The sequence below is a fragment of the Eulemur rufifrons genome, chromosome 16, assembly GCF_041146395.1.
Source record: "Eulemur rufifrons isolate Redbay chromosome 16, OSU_ERuf_1, whole genome shotgun sequence".
Taxonomy (NCBI): Eukaryota; Metazoa; Chordata; class Mammalia; order Primates; family Lemuridae; genus Eulemur; species Eulemur rufifrons.
The window spans coordinates 30,414,211-30,431,252 of NC_090998.1; the positions used below are offsets into that span (position 1 = coordinate 30,414,211).

General features: G+C 33.6%; 1 protein-coding gene across 10 annotated transcripts in view; it reads right to left on the reverse strand.

Moving 5' to 3' along the window:
• Window positions 1-1,984: 1,984 nt before the first annotated feature.
• The window catches only part of KIF21A (kinesin family member 21A), a 135,412-nt gene continuing 120,354 nt past the window's right edge, over window positions 1,985-17,042 (reverse strand). For 2 of the 10 annotated variants that reach the window (XM_069491332.1, XM_069491329.1), the window contains 9 exons: window positions 16,554-16,592; window positions 15,860-15,871; window positions 12,363-12,499; window positions 10,249-10,429; window positions 9,645-9,809; window positions 7,123-7,240; window positions 5,287-5,457; window positions 3,797-3,996; window positions 1,985-3,264 (listed from right to left, as the gene is read on the reverse strand). In XM_069491332.1, the coding sequence (XP_069347433.1) occupies window positions 3,171-3,264; window positions 3,797-3,996; window positions 5,287-5,457; window positions 7,123-7,240; window positions 9,645-9,809; window positions 10,249-10,429; window positions 12,363-12,499; window positions 15,860-15,871; window positions 16,554-16,592 (1,117 nt within the window). In that variant the 3' untranslated portion in view covers window positions 1,985-3,170. Of the gene's footprint in view, window positions 3,265-3,796; window positions 3,997-5,286; window positions 5,458-7,122; window positions 7,241-9,644; window positions 9,810-10,248; window positions 10,430-12,362; window positions 12,500-15,859; window positions 15,878-16,553; window positions 16,593-17,042 lie in introns of all 10 variants that reach the window. The other 8 variants (XM_069491331.1, XM_069491328.1, XM_069491337.1 and 5 more) reach the window with 5 other exon arrangements.

The window sequence follows — 17,042 nt, forward strand, 5'->3', positions numbered from 1 at the left end:
GTTTGGCAAAACTCTTCACAATATGTAGTACTATATTTCATCAATTCTAGGAGGTACACCATTTTTTCACATTAAACATCCCTGAAATCGGGTACTTCTGACCATCAATGGCATCTTAAATTCCCCCCATCAAAGGGATGCCCTGTCAAACAAAGGAGAAAGCAAATGCTCAGTAAGTGTCAGCTATTACAATTATTATTCTCATCAAAGAAAAAAAAAAAAAGAGAGGAGAGATTAATGGCAGCTTCTATATTTTAAAATTGGTCAGATATCTTGTTATGGTTAGAAACTAGAAAACAGTTCTTATTTTTGTGTCATAATGCTCATATGTAGAAATGTGTACATTTTATATCTGTAATTTGCAAATACAAAATACCAACTACCAGCATATTCTATATGGTAGTTAGGAAATCACATCCCCTACAACAAAGCAGGAAAACAACCTATTCTGAGATTGAAAACAGAATTTGAAATGATTTTGAGTTAAGGTATGGGCAATGCTTGGGGAAAAAAAAACATAGCAGCATGGAACAACTTGTTACATGTTGATGATTTAATTTAAAATTTTGTAAAGGACTCCAAACCAGCTGGGAATTAAATAAATAAATGTGCACATGTGAGGTATGGCTGAATTAATATGCAAACGTTGTCATTACTCTTTAGTAAAATTGCAGAGATTTGAATTTGAAAGAAGAAACATACCTCTTCAAAAAAGACGAGGCTATTCTGTGTGTATGGGGAGACAAGGCATATATATAATACATAGTGAGGCTTAATCCACTTTTAAGTTTTAGAGGCGATTGCAACTGTTTTAAGAATTATTTTAACCTTAGTGGATGGGATCTTTTGGGGTTAAGGCTATGTTTTAAAATGTAAATTCAAGAAGACTGCCTCTTTTACACATTCTTTTGAATTACTTGAATCAGTTCCTCCCTACCTGAGCCTCTAGCAGCACTTAAAAGGTAAAATAGACACTGGCATTTACATTTTGCACAAGCAAACACAGTGCTCAGGACCTTTAATTCAACTTGGAGTCAGGATTAGGTGCCTCTAATAGGTGCCAAGACACCCTGGACTTTCTCTGAGCTCTTACTAAGCTGTTATGTAAGTGCTGTTTTTATTATTTCTCTCCACTCAGAGGGTAAGTGTCATCTCAGTCTTGTTATTTTTTCATCTCCAATACCTGGCCCCATGTATGCTCAATAAATATCTACTGAATAAATTAATTGTCAAATTAATGAATTATTGGGAAATAGTCCTGCAAAAAGAAACACTGCAACTAGACTTGAAATTCAAAATAGTCCTGATAGTCTTTCTCAGGTCTTGGCATAGTACCTTCCTTCAGGGAAGGAAGCAAAATTACAAAGCAGCTGAGTTTTGTCTTTATAGGAAAATCCCTTCCTTAAAAAATGTCTTTTAAAATTATTTTGTTATGAAACTTAGAACACTTACATAAGAGAATAGAGAAGTATTAATACATGTACAGTTTAACATGTATATATAAAGTGAATGCTTAGGTAACACTGAGGGCCCATGTCACAAGATATAACGTTGCTGGGACCCAGAAGCCCCCTTCACACCCCCTTTACCCACTGAACTCACCTGCTGTGACAACTGTCAGTTACCATCCACCCCCTCTCCTCTCAAGATAACTGAGGTCACCATTGTCCTAACATTTATGGGAATCATATTTTATTTGTTTTACCATCTGTATTCAAATCCCTAAATTACATAGTTTCATTTAATTCCTTTAAACAGTGAGTTTCCATGGTTCATCAAGATTAGGTTATAGTTTAAACTTTTCAAGAATATTTCATGCCTAAATATTTAAAGGCTCTAAAGTGAGCCTTTAAAGAAAGGAACATAATGAATTGCTAGATAATCAAACAAAATGCCCTTCCTTATATCACACACAGATAAACCAAGTTTTACAAACACTGGCCATTTTCATACAATTAGAAAAAGAACAATAAAATAAAAATAATTCATAGCAACATGTTTATTTAACCCCTAGCTAGGCGTTCATTTACAAGCAAATATTTTCAGGGGAAAATAATCACATAACACAATATTTTCAAATGTTATACCATCTACATAAAAATTAAACTTGCAGAATTTACAAATTAATATTCTGAGCAGACAGAAATATCATACATCCTTTTGCAAAATCCAGTCTACACCATTTAAAAATTCATACAGGCACAATGCAAGATAGTCTCTCTATACAATCTACCTATTTACATAACTTTTCCCACCACAGATGATAATAGTTATCATCATAGCTACCAAGATTTGCAAACATAGTGTATTTAAAATATATTTAGCAGCATATAAAAAAATTAGATAAAATGGAAGGAAATACTACTATTAAATAAAAATGAAATTAAATGGTGATAATAGAAACAACTCCATAGGAAAATAGATCGAAATATATTTCTGTTAGGACATCAACAATGTTTGCCATCACAGAATATATGCACAGCACTAATAAAAGAACAATTTAACAGCATTTTAGTCCTGAGCATAGAATATAGCACAGCTGCAAAACTTTGGTCAATACAAGTAAATGCCAACATTTAACACAAACTGTTTAACCTTCTTTGTTAGTAGATTAAGGTCAATTCCACTTTATGAAAAATCATCAATTATATTTTCATATCTTATTTTTTTCCATTACATTAAAAAAGCTTTGAAACTTGGGAACCCTTTATAGACTAATATAAATACCTGACAAGTGGACCACAATTTGACTAACATTCCCAATAAGTTTAAATATGTAAATCACTTGAATAGACTATACGAATGCATTATGGGTTACATTGTATTCCAGGTGTGTTTTCTGACTGTCACAAAAGCAGACATCTTATAATTCGAATAATGTGAAGGTGTTTTTTATATTTAGGCACAGAAATCCAGCCACAATAAAAGTGTGAATAAAGCAATATATCAATTGTAGGGTATATATGTATTGGTAGACATTAAAGTTAAGCACACAGGATAGTACACAATTTTATTACAATACCATTTATATTCAGCAGCTGGATTCAGATATAGTTTCCAGTTAATCCCATTCATAAGTTTTTGCCTAATAAATGCTGTATAACATTTTCCATAAAGAACATACAGAGTATTGTCACAGTATTCAGTTTATAACTTATCTTCATTAATGCTTAATTACTGGCAATTTCTTCCCCCAGATCTCCTGTGTCAGAGATTTGACCATCTTGCAAATTGCGAGCCTTCCAAATTCTCACAGTTCGATCACTACAAAACAATAAATTAAAAATGGACATATGAACAGGAACACAAAGATGAAGAAAAAGCCCTTAGAATTATTTATCATGGAAACATTTTCTAAATAGGCCTTTAATAAATGCAAGTAAAAATATACATCGTCTTTTAAGTATAGCAAACATATATCATGAGAATAACAGCTCATATTATCAAGGGCTTACTATATGCCAGGCCTTGTAAATACAAAGAATGGCAAATTTGTTGCCTTTCTAAAAATAAAAATCTTTAGACGATTAGTCATCTATAAATTATTTTTTAAAAATCAAAATCACCAAGGAAAGATGTGGCAGCAGGTTTCCTGTAATAAGAAGAGTGCTAATGCAAACAGTATTGTCATGTAATCTTGGAGCCTAAATTCAGTAGACATCCTAAAACAGACCTTAGAGTGACTATAATACAAGAAAGATTTTATATTTCAATGTTTCCAGACATTTACAACTTATATTTATTAAGCCTGAATGCAAACAACCAATACAGAGAAAAATCACATAAGAAAACTTACTCAGCTGCAGTAAAAATGTGGGTGGAATTAACGCAGATAGCATTGATAGGACTATCATGACCCTTCATCTCTCCAACTGGCATGAAAGTATCCACGTTCCAGAGTTTCAAAATGCCCCCTCTGCAGCCACTGAGCAAAACTGGGTGGCCTGGCACCACTCCCAGGGCACAGACCCAATCCTTATGCGCATTTGGAACTTGCTGAGGGAAAAAAGAGAAATCAGCAGGTTAAGGGGAGCCTTCCAAACTGACATTTTCCCACCAAAATAAGTGCGAACATTGTTATTGATAAAATTCAATATTTAAAGTGGCCTGGAAACTGTAAAAGTTTATTTTCTGTGGAATCACTGTTAGTGATTTAAAGAAATAAATCTGTAATTTGCTTCCCAATTTGCCCCACTGATTTTCATCATTATTACCAATATTAAAGGCCTATAATGTTAATAATCTATACAATCTAAAAAAAATTGAAAGTATACAGAATTTTTTAAATATTACATCCTTTTCATGGGCAATAAATATCTCACCTTTCTCCAAAATATATTTAATAAAACAAGTTTGAAAACTAAAAGCTGGCATGTGGACTATAAAGACTGCCTCATAAAATCACTAGCTTACACCTTTGGTAGAGAATATACAGACTTAAAGATTTTGCAGAAGACCAGAGGTAATCTACATATTTCATAATGAGCAAACAACAATTACAAGATCAAATGAGACTACATGTTAGACATAAATATATGCACAATAAAAATCGCAACCATGAATGTATCTGTATTTTAATAAAAGCTTTTGAATATACTACTGTATATGAATGTGTTGCCAAGTGTTTTTCTAATATTCATGTTACTTGTTCATTTTGTTTTCATCTGCTGGTTGTAAGTAGGAAAGTGATAACAACTGCAACACATACATGCCCATACATATATAAGGAAAAGTTTGAAACTGAGAATAATTTCATCGGTTAACTAATTTCCTACCCTGGGAATTAGGAAAAGACACCAATATTTGAATTTGTTGACACAACTCTTCAACCCAACTATCATTCTGGAGGATGTGGGGGAAACACCACTCTTGGATGCATGAAAGTGCTCTTATAGATGAGGAATCATTTAGATTACTCTCGACTTTAGCTAAATTGGTACTCTTTATGTGTACATAAAGCAAAGACAAAACAAAATGGGAAACCGCAACTGCTCTACTCCAACGCTGATTTTATGTGATAAACATATGAATGGGGCAATCCCAGATTTTTCAACTCTTATCAGTGTCTATTCTTCTCTCATGTAACAGGTATTAATAAATGTTGAATCTTCCCTTCTCCCAATTAGTGATTTTGGTGGGTGACCATGAAACATTCTTTAAGAGAAAGGCCTGATTAATATTATCCCTAAACGATAAAAATCTACATAGAAGCTTTTCAAGTTCTTACACAAACTACTGCGTGGTTTTGAAATGCCTGCTCCATTCCATGAAAAGGCTTTGCATTACCTGCAGAAGGTCTTTTTGAGCTAAGTCCCATTTCTTGATTCCATTATCTCTGGACCCACTAAATAGGTTATCCCCTTGAATGGTTAGTGCTTCTATGCCATCATAATGAGGAGGCTCAAAATTGTGAGTGGGGCTCACAGTTCCAAGGGCCCCTTCGGTTACATCAAACATCTAAAAAAAAAAAAAAAAAAGCAGAAAGAAAGCAGTTATCCCATTTAATTTACAAATAAGTACCAATTTGTGTACATTAATAGAAACACATGCACATGGATGTTAATCAGAAATGACTGTTTTGTTATGTATTGGTTTTTTTTCTTTTCTTTTTTTTTAAGAGTCGGGGTCTTGCTATGTCGCCCAGACTGGAGTGCAGTGGCTACTCACAGGCATGATCATAGCACGCTATAGCCCTGAACTCTTAGGCTCAAGTGGTCCTCCTGCCTCAGCCTCCCAAGTAGCTGGGACTACAGGCACATAGTACCGCACCTGGCTGTTACTTATTGTTTTGTTTTGATATTTGTTGCTATGTATGTTTGACTAAGTTAATTAAATTACATGGTATGAATGACACTGAGGATGAACCTGAGCCCTGTTTCAAACTACTTTTACCTATATGTCATATGCTAACATGTCTATAGGGTTTTAAGAAAGGCAATCAGATTTTTTCATGTTACATGTGCACAAATGATATGTTCAATAATAAATATACTTACTACCTATCAATCCAGTTGAAATTCAAATAAACAATATATTGTTATTTAATCACTATTAGGTAACTCTGCAGTCCAGGAGGTCATCTCCAATTCCCCAAAGCTCCTGTTCAAAACCTTTTCTCTTTCCTCAGTTGCCTTCATCTCTCTTAGCCCATACCTTGTGCTTTCCTGAGAAGGTTAATATAATCAAAAATAAATTTTCTGGACCCTCCCTTCATTCTAAAAGTTTCCCTTTATCATCGAACATCTTTTTACACTTCCCTTCTTTCTCGAGTCTAAAGTGTTTTCTTTCCAATGTTTATGTCTATGATCTAACTCCTCCTACCACCCTTATCAATTGCCACGACTTCACTCTTCTCTTCATTCATTCCCTCTCTACTAACCCCATTTCCTAAGCATATAAACGTTCAGGTCTCCTGAATATTAAATTCTCTCCTCTTAAACATTCTAACTTCCAGTCACTAACCCATGTCTCATCTCTTAATCAGTTTCTAGAAAGTATACTTAAATTCTTCCTACCTTTTTTTCTTACTGTATCCTTTTTTTGTTCCTACTGGTTTGGGTATTCCTCAAGGCTGAGTCCTTAGTCAACTTCTCTCTCCCTTAGCTGCTTCATCAACCCTTAACTCCTCGAACATCTGCTTCTATGTGAATGGCTCCCAAACCTACATCTCTAGTCACAACTTATCTTGACCTCTGGACTTGCATCTCTAATGGCCTCCTGACCTACACGTGAATGTCCCCTATCAGCATCTCTAGAATCAAACAATGTATCTTTTCTCACCTCATCTGCCAATTTTATAAAATTCTGGAGATCATAATATTCTCAGGATAAAAGAGGGTGATAATGACATTTGATGAGACTCATGTATTAGTTGGAAGACTGGGCTAAAAATTCTTTAAAATCCTTTCCAGCCTATCTTCCATGGAAAAATGAGAATATATGATTGAATAATAAGACAGTAAAATCAGAAACTATGTATAAGGAAAAGATTACAAAGAAAAGAAAAATGCTAGAAAAGAGAAAAAAGAAAACTGATTAAGAGAAAGGCGTCCTAAATGAGACTGAATACTTCAAACCTATCACTTAATCGGCAAATGTAACTAAGACTTCTGTTATACATACCTTGATGTAATGATCCTTGGAGCCAGTGATGATTAGATCTTGTCCATTGGAAATCTGATCTACAGTAAGGCACATAACAGGCCCTAGGTGTCCCGTTAACTTTCCTGTAGATTGAAACCTTTAAAAAGAAAGAAAAGTAATTTTGTTTGAAAATATCTTTTAGCATGGTGGGACTAAGTCTCAACATAAATAATCCACATTCTTTCATAAATTATTCACTAATTTTATTCATTTCCTCTTTTATTACAGATGGTGTCTTGCTACGCTGCCCAGGCTAGAGTGTAGTGGCTATTCACAGGTGTGACCATGGCGCACTACAGTCTCATACTCCTGGCTCAAGTGATCCTCCTGCTTTAGCCTCCTGAGTAGCTGGGACTACAGGCATGTGCCATCACGCCCAGCTTTTTTCATTTTAGCTCCCTTCTTGTTCAAATTAGAGTCAAAAAATGTCCAAACGTAATCTATGATACAAGCAAGGAGAGTCCTATGTAAGTTATTCCAAAGCTGACTAATGTTATTTAGGTGGTAAACAAAAAAGCAGAAAGAAAATTTAAAAAATGGCTAATTTTAACTACAACCTAAGGCCACATAAATCTTAATCTGTTAAATGTTTAAAGACATGATAGACATAGGACTGATGTTATTAGGTCCAATTTGGAATTTGAATAAAACAACATGTAATTACAAAATCAGCAACAATTTTGAAAAAGTAAGATTATTTTATCACACACATGAAACACATATTTTCAAAACTACACATACATACACATTATATATACACATGTATGCACATATATATACATATACCTGTGCACACAAATATATGTGTGAATGTGTACATTAGAAAATAGGTGGTCCATTTCATCAATTATTACATTTCACCATTTATTATAAAGATATGAAAATGACCAGGACAGATATCCAGCTGCTAGAAAAATGTGTGATGTCAATTGTCAGGGGTAACAATGAACCTTTGTTTCCCAGTCCTACCTCACATCAAGCTGCTGGAATAGAGCGATGTATTGAGCTTCTAGGATATCACAGTTTCTTGAAAACTACTCTATTAGGTAACTTTGTTAAGATGAATCTATATTTAATTATGTTGCTGAAATCAATGAGGTTTCAAAAGATCTAACTTTTCAGCAAATTAAAAAGTGTAAAGATTTTCAAAAGCTGGGATCTTGTCTGCCTTATCATGACTTTTGACTGTCTTCCCCCATGTTGTTCCTACCACAAGTCAAATTTAATAACTTCAAGAATAAACTAAGTTCTCACCTCTTTTCTAACTTTCTTGAACAAGCACTATTTTCAATTTTCCACATTTTATTTCGAATACGGTATTCCGACTGTGGTTTTGCTCTCTTTCTCTCTCATCTATTTATCTATAAATTATGTTTGTTATACTTTCTCAGTCATACTCTAACATGTTTTAAATGTTACAAATTATAACATCGGTTTTTCTCAAAGTTTTTCAAATAAATATTCATTTGATTTACCAATGATAAAACCCTTCTGGATGAGAGGTACCCATATTACCTGAATTGGAAAACTTACTACAGAATCTTGTATAGCCTGTTTAATGGCCTTTATCCTCCATTATAAGATGGGCTCTAAGAAGGTAGGTACCACATTTGTCTTGCTCCGTCTTTATTCCCAGTTCCTACCACATTGTTGGTGCAATGCCTGAAATCATTGGTGTTGAATAAACACTTGTTAACTGAGCCCTTTTTGTTACGACAGAGGGGTCCATTCATCGTTCTGTGACGAACGTATCTGCTCTTACTCTGTCAACCTATCTTGTCCTTCCTCAATAAACTTCATTTCATGCTTAAAACAAACAAAAATACTTGCTAACTAACAAATGAATGTTTCCTTCCTGCCACCATCTTAAGAACTAGAAAAGAAGCTAAAATTAACACTCACCTAAAGGATAAAAGCTCACACTTCGTGGTAAATAAAAATCAAATGAAAGATGTATTGCCCTACATTTCAACTTATCATTTTTTTTTTTGCCATTTTATCTTCTTAACAACTCATAATTTACATATATTTTATTTTATATTCACAAGAATCCTACGAGTATCTATGCCCAAAGTTATTAAATTAACTTTATAAATTAAAAAATTTGAGATATAAGATGCTTAAATAATGTCACAAAAAAATAATTATTTCAAAGGTAAGTAGTTTCTGCAGTAGCAGAAACCAGGAAGATACTCTTGGCCTCTTCCTAGTAAACAACAACACAATTTGTGAACAAATACTAAGAGAGTATAACATTTCAATTCAGTTTTTCCTCCATATCCTTTTATTCTCCAGCAATGGAAATAAAGAAAAGAGAAAATTGTGAGTTTGCTAATGAGGGCAGAAGAGACATTTAGGTGTGTTGTGCTGAATAGAAAAGACTATGATTTTACATTAACTTCTGGGGTTATAACAATTCGATTTCACATGCTCTAATATGTTATTAGTGTCTGAAGTTCTATTTGCCATATGGAAGAGGTACATTTTCTTAAAAATTCTACCTTTTAAGATCCCACATTCTGACAGCATTTCCAGAAGCTGCGTAGAGGAAAGTGCCAGTTGGGTTTAGTGCAATTTGGTTGATCTGATTTTCTCCAGAAGGAATAGCTACGGTCCGGCTGGTGCTTGCAGAACAAGCATCTCCAAGAGTAACTTGACCTGAAGACCTTAACGGATACAAAACAAAGCAAAAAACATCACATTTCTGGACTTGAGTTCGGCTAAGAATCCTTTGAATTCTTAGGATTGAATTCCTAGGAAACTAGCTGTAGGCAACAAGAAGAACCCTGTCCTTTTGTCACTGCTCACACAGTGCCTACCTCAGTATTTGGGAGGGAGAAAACATGAAATGTGTACTTAGTCACAGATCAAATACATAGTTTATTCCTTCCTATTTAATACCAGGCTCTTCCATTTTATTGTGTCAATAGTTTTATTTCCCCCCCTTCTTATTTTATCTGTGCTTTTACAGCGAACACTTTAACATCCTCTGGGGACCAGACAGATACAAGAAAATTAAAATGCATTCATGGTCTATCTTTTCTTATATTTTATAAAAAAAATAAAAAAGAGCTATTCACTTCTTATGTTATTTAAGTTACTTACGTCAGTGTTCGAATGCACTTTGCTGAATCTCTGATATCCCACACCTTAATATAAGATGTTGATACAGTGAAGACCAAACTGGTATAATTACAGTATTTTACAGATACGACATTGTTGGGATGACCTCCCAGTGACATTATCTCCTGCCCCGTCACCAGATTCCATACTTTACATGTACGATCTAAAACAAATGCAAAAAAGAGGAAATACGGTTAATGTGAACTACTTTAGGTTCTCTTAACAATAAAAATTATGTAAACAATTTCCCTTCTACAAGAAGGAAGTGAAAATAGTAATTATTCAATTAACCTGCAACAGGCATCCTTAACTCCATCCTTGACCCTCTGCAGTAGGTTCAAAAGCAAAGTAGGTGGGAAGAATCAGGTGAAAGACAGGAATGTCTGTTGTATGTATCACATGGTATTAAAAAATATATAAAATTCTGAAATAGTAATATCAAGAGAGTCTTCTTTCAAATTGCCCCTGAATTTAAAATGGCAGTCTCAAATCAGCCTCTTCAATGCATTCTGCTTTGGTCATACTACTATCTCCTCACAACACTTTCCACATTGATAAACACATACACCTTTCTCTTCCACGGGTCAAACTGATGGATTTTATTTTTATTTTTTGACCCAAAAACATAATCACAAAACTGTTCTATTTTGTTTTTCTGACATATTGAATATCTAATTATCCTAGAGGTATTCATTTAACTTGAATCATTAGAAAAGTATGACATTTTCAGGCTGGGCCTGGTGGCTCACCCCTGTAATCCCAGTACTTTGGGAGGCTGAGGTGGGAAGATCACTTGAGGCCAGGACTTTAAGACTAGCCTGGGCAACATAGCTAGACTCCACCTTTACAAAAAATATTAAAAAATTAGCCAAGCATGGTAGCACATGCCTGTAGTCCTAGCTACTTGGGAGGCTCAGGTGGGAGGATTACTGAGCCCAGGAGTTTGAGGCTGCAGTGAGCTATGATCACACCACTATACTCTAGCCTGGGTGACAGAGTGAGACCCTGTCTCCCTAAAAAAGAAAAAAAAAAGTATGACATTTTCACAGAACATATTTTTTTAATTGGGGAATTGCTTACCATTATTCTTAGTTCTAGCTAGATTCTTATACTTCCCTTTTAGACAATGAGCAATAAATATTTTCTGATTAAAGTGAATCTTAGAATATCCTTAAATGCTAAAAAACTTTCACTAGCTCCCCAAATTCCTGTACATGCTTCCCTGTTACCTTTCTAGCCTTGTTGCCTACCACTTCTCTTACATATATATTCTACTTTTCCAACTGGACTTAGTTTCCAAACATATCCCACTTTTACCTCCCTGTCTCTGCTTATGCTGTTCTGCAACCTTGATTATCCATCCTTACCAGTCAATATCCAAACCATTCTATGGGGTTCATCCTAAATGCCTCCTTGTCAAAGACATCTTTGTTTCTCACAGCTAGGCATAAATTCTTTAAACTGCTAGTCTATAACTCTTCAAAGCATATATAGTTGGTTTCCACTTGCTTGCAATTACACCAAAGGTGTTACAATACAGGATTGGAGATGAGTAGACCTAAATTTCCAATCCTGGTTCTTCCACTCACTAGCTAAATTTACCTGAGCAAATTACTTAATCTCTTGAATCCTGACTTTCAAGAAGATGCAACATGTATCTCACTGGGGTTGTTGTGAGAATTAAATGAGATATATTAGTATAGTGCCTGGCATAGCCCCTGATATATAGTTAGGTGTTCAAGAAATGGTGTTTTGCTACCTATCTAATTTTCTTTACCACATTGTATTAATACATTTTCATGGCCTTTTATAGATTTGTATATAACTTGAATTACAAAATTCAGGACCATGCATGCAATAGGTGCCCAAATACTGTAGGGAGATGCATTCTCTGACCTTGTATTCAAAAAACAACAACAAAGGTTTTACTTTCTTCCCAACTGTGCAATAATTTTATATTTTATACAATTCAGGGGCTGAACCACATTATCAGATTCTTACTGGTCTTAAAATAGTTTGTCATTTTTTAGAGCCTGTTAAAAATTGAATCATTTAAAAAATCCTATTAAATATCTGCGTTAGATAATTACTAGCACCTTTTGATCCAGTGAAGAGGAGATCATCAGTAGAATCCAGGCAGAGCACAGCTTTTGTATGCCCTTCAGCTATGTGAATACACTGAAGTGGAGCAGCTCTGATTCCTTTTGAAGCAGGAAATGGGTTGATTATGCCCCTGAGGTGAGCAAAAAAACAAACAAACCAAGATTCACTTCAATATCTTGAGACTAGTTTTATTTTTTGTCTAACTTCAAGAAGTTTTTATAAATAATTAGTAACAAAATCCAGATTGATCTCTTGCCTATTTTTTAAGCAACAGGACAGAGAAAAAGTGTGAAACAGTAACAGTAGTGATGGACTACATCAACTAAGTAGGCATCTGTAAGCAGTTGCATTCTGCAAAGAGCAAAATCTATAATACATCTGCACTTTCTTATTAACAATATCACCTCTTCAACGTTTAATGAAGCAATATTGGCAGTTGTGCGAGTATACTGAATTCTGACAAGGAAGAAGCATAAGTGATAAATAACTGGAAGACATAACTCTATGTCATGCTAAAGTGTAATTCTATGTCAAAAAAAAAAACAGAGAAAGTATAACATACAAACCACCTAAAATACTAAGAAAGCAGATTTCAAACAAAAATTGAAGAAAAGGCAGGAATGATTGCATGAACAGATATTCCAAACGGAGGATGGTTCAAAAAGATCAAAAACTCCTCAAAGAAAAAAGTTCCAAAGAAGATTAAAAAAAAAAGAATGAGAATTTAAAATAACAGTGAAGCTCTTTAGGGAACATTCTCATACATTTAATATTTCTGCTTTTGCCACTGGGCTATGTACTATGGAAATACAAAGATTATCAAAACATTGTCCCTATCCTAAAAAGTTTAAGATAGAATCTGAATTGAAATAATTGTGTTGGGAGGGCTAAAAATGATAACAAATTAAGACATGATAAATATGTACCTTGAGCCAAATGTACCTTTGCTCAGAGGAGGAAGAACAATTATGTTGAAATATGTCCATTATATAAGACAGATGGCATAATATTAGGACAAATACAGGGACAGAGCAAAACTGTTCTGTTTCCATGTTCTTGATAAAAGAGAGCAATCTTTAAGGTGAAAGGGGCAGAAATAATTAAGAAGAAATGGGGGAGCCCAAGATAAGTTAGAGCTGAAAATGAAGACTTTTTCAATGAGTTCAAATATTTCTATTTTTCTATTACTATATCATAGGATTTTGCCAGTGTATGCCATTGTGGAGGCAAAAATCATTGTCAGTACTCTAAGAAATCACAAAGATCAATAAAAGGAACAAAACATGTAGAATTTATTTTCCAAAACAGAGGAAAAAAAGTGGATTTCAGAAATTACAAATGGGTAAAACTTCTTGTTGAGTCTCAAAGAAAAATATATTAAACAAATATTATTTTATAAACACTTAAAAATAAATGCTCATCAGTAAGAGATAACATGGGCTCACAAATCTCATGGGGGAAGTTCTTTGTAGGGTTAATAGGCAGCAAATTAGGGGTGTGTCATATTCACAGTATATGTTGACTCCAATAAAGCCTATACAATAAGACTTTCAAATGATACCCTTGTGGACAAAGTGGGTACGTATGGAACTGTCGCAAAGCAGTCCCACAGGTGGTTAAGAGTCACACTTAAAGAGTCAATGTCACTGTCGATTTGTAATATCTTCACTATCTAGTCAATCTTTTCCTAGTCCTAAAGAGAAAGATGGTATGCTTATTAAATTGACATATTAAAGAGATGGATACTATATTTTATTGCCTGGAAAAATCACTGAAACAAAATTAATTTATTTTATGTACCTACTTAGCACCAACATAACCATTGGATAAAATGTAAACATAAAATTTAAATCAAAGATAGAAAAGAATGCTACAAGTAGGATAGAGGCTTAACAGTAGCCCAAGTTTAAAAAACTAAAAGGGCTGTGTTTACTGAATATAACATCAATGGAGTAACAATTTATGGTTCCCCTACCAATGCTATTAATGATTTGTTCAACAGAAGTAAATAATTCAGGAGAAAGAAAAGAATGGATCTACTATATTCTGCCTACGCCACATTTGGAATGGCATATAGTTCTAGATGCCACATTTTAAGAACATTGAAATACTGGAGCCTTTCCAAAACAGTAGAAGCAGAATAAAGTATCTGTAGATTATATTATATATAAAAGGGAGAGATGATAAAACTAGAACTTGAGCTGATAAAAGAACATTCATTGGAGAGAGAATATAAGAGCAAAGTTTAAAAGGGCTGAATATTTAAAGGGCGGTCATATATACACAAAGAGGTATTAGATTAATTCTGGCACAGATGAAGAATGCTGATGAAAGACTAATGAACAGAAATTTAAAGCAGGTAAATTTAGACTCAGGAAAAAAACACATTTAATTTTATGGTCTAGTTACAATGATTTCAAAAGTGAAAGGAGTTTCTCATCACTAGAAATTGTTATCTCTGGATATATAATAATGAAGTCTGATGTTACTATTTGCAAACATGTATCAATTTTAGATTCTTAAAACTAATGCTCAGTAACTTGTTTGTAATCTAACAATTTAACCAGGTTAAAACTGAAATCTGAATCTGTCAAAAGTCTGAATCTGTCATTTTGAAATCTTGGTGATATAAGATTCATAGCTATGAACTAAAGCCATCAAATTTACAAATATTGCTTCAAATATTGAAAAGGTATGTTTCTAATGAACAGTAGGTTGCTACTGTTACTTCTCAAACAGAAAATACATTTGTATGTATATCCCAAAAAGATGATTGTAAAGAAAACAATTCACATTCACAGTAAAAGAGCTGTTTTTTATGTGCATTTAATGACACAAATTACCCTAAGGAGAAAAAAAAAAACTAAACAGCACCCTCAGTTACATAATATTGTGTTTCCAAAAGATTTCTTTCCCTCAGATTACCAGCTTTATCCTATGAATCTATTAAATGTTTCCCTGATGATATAACATACAATACAATTCTATCATGTCAACAGTTATAATATTACAAAAGGACGCAGTAAATATTTGCCCCAGGGAATTATGTATGGCACAGTTATTCCTTGGAGAATAGGATGCCTCTTTTTCATTCTTACATATTTTATTAATATCATTGATTAGTCAGTCTTCTGTAGAAAAATAATCTGAACATTAAACATGGTATTTTATTAATTAAATACTTTCAAATGTTCTCAAATATTCTGAATATTAGGGTTATTGTTTTACATAGATTACCAAAGATAATAGAAACATACAGATATTGGAAACATACATCCGTAATATTTCTTTCTCTATTATAATTAATCTATTCACAATCTGAAATATAAAAATCTACTTTTAAAGCAGTTTAAGTTAAGGTTAAATATTGCAAATCTGTAGAACAGACTTGATCTAAAGGGGGAAAAACACTTATTTTTGTTCCATGCAAATCAGTAAAGTTTTGTAACACTGTAAATAAGATTAACTTCCTCTCCCTCCCCCTGCCTACCTTCTGGAAGATCTGCTGCTGATCAGCAAAACGGCCATAAAACAAGAGAAACAAGCACAAAGAGGGAGGAGACAAAATGATAATGGTGAGAAGGGATGAGAGAGAAAAAGAGAGAAAGAAATTAGGGGCCTCCCAAAATATCCAACATGAAAAAATGTAACATTGTTATTTTTAAAACTGTACCTATCAGTAAAAGATATTCTCTATTATTTTTTAAAAGCTCTTTTAGTGTCTATTTCTTATTCCATTTTTTTTTTAGCATGATGGTATCCTTTTTCTTCCTAGCATACTTTTTTTTATCATATAACCTTTTTACTTAAACTTGTTAAACCAGCAAGAAAAAAGACCTTATCCACCTCCTACACTTTGAGGCATTGGAAATAATTATTGAGGAACAAACCTTCTTGACATATTCATAAAACTTAATTTCTTTTAAAGAAAATACTTATATTATAGACAGAAAACAAATATCACAATTTTAAGCTAGTATACCAAAAAATGTTTACCACTATCTTACCTACAAAGATGATCACAAAAATGGATTAAAATTAATATGTTTAAAAATATTAGTGCATTTATATGATTTACAACAGGTGACACATGCAACAAAAATGAGACTTGCTTAGAATTTCTAGGAAGGCACTTAAGAACATCAATGAAATGTCAGAATATAGGAAAGGTAGAAAGAAAGTACCTGTGTACCTCCGACAGAGAGGAGTCACTTTCATCAGACCTACAGTGAAAGAGTTAGAATTATGAGGAAAAAGAAAACAGATGTCAACAGGTAAGGACACTGACTTTGGACTCAAAATCAACAGCATGAATAACAGAAATACAGCAAACATTTCCTTTATAGTGCTCTGCTTCTCTATTTGCACTGAATATCTGCAAGTTTAAGGTATAGCTAAATTATGTAACAAATTTGATCCTTATATTTTCTACCAAAACTTTGGGGGGAAAACTTTCTATTACTGATCTATCCTCACTTCTACAACTTAGGCTGTGTAGAGGAACAATACCAAGTACATGAAATATACCACTTCAAGGTTTGTTCTATTTAATTTGACTAGTACCAGAAAAAAACATTCCCATTTCAATAACTATTAATGAATTTTATTCACCTTGATAATTATTACTTTAAATTCAGACGCTAATGTTGAAAGTACACAAATTTGTTGTACTT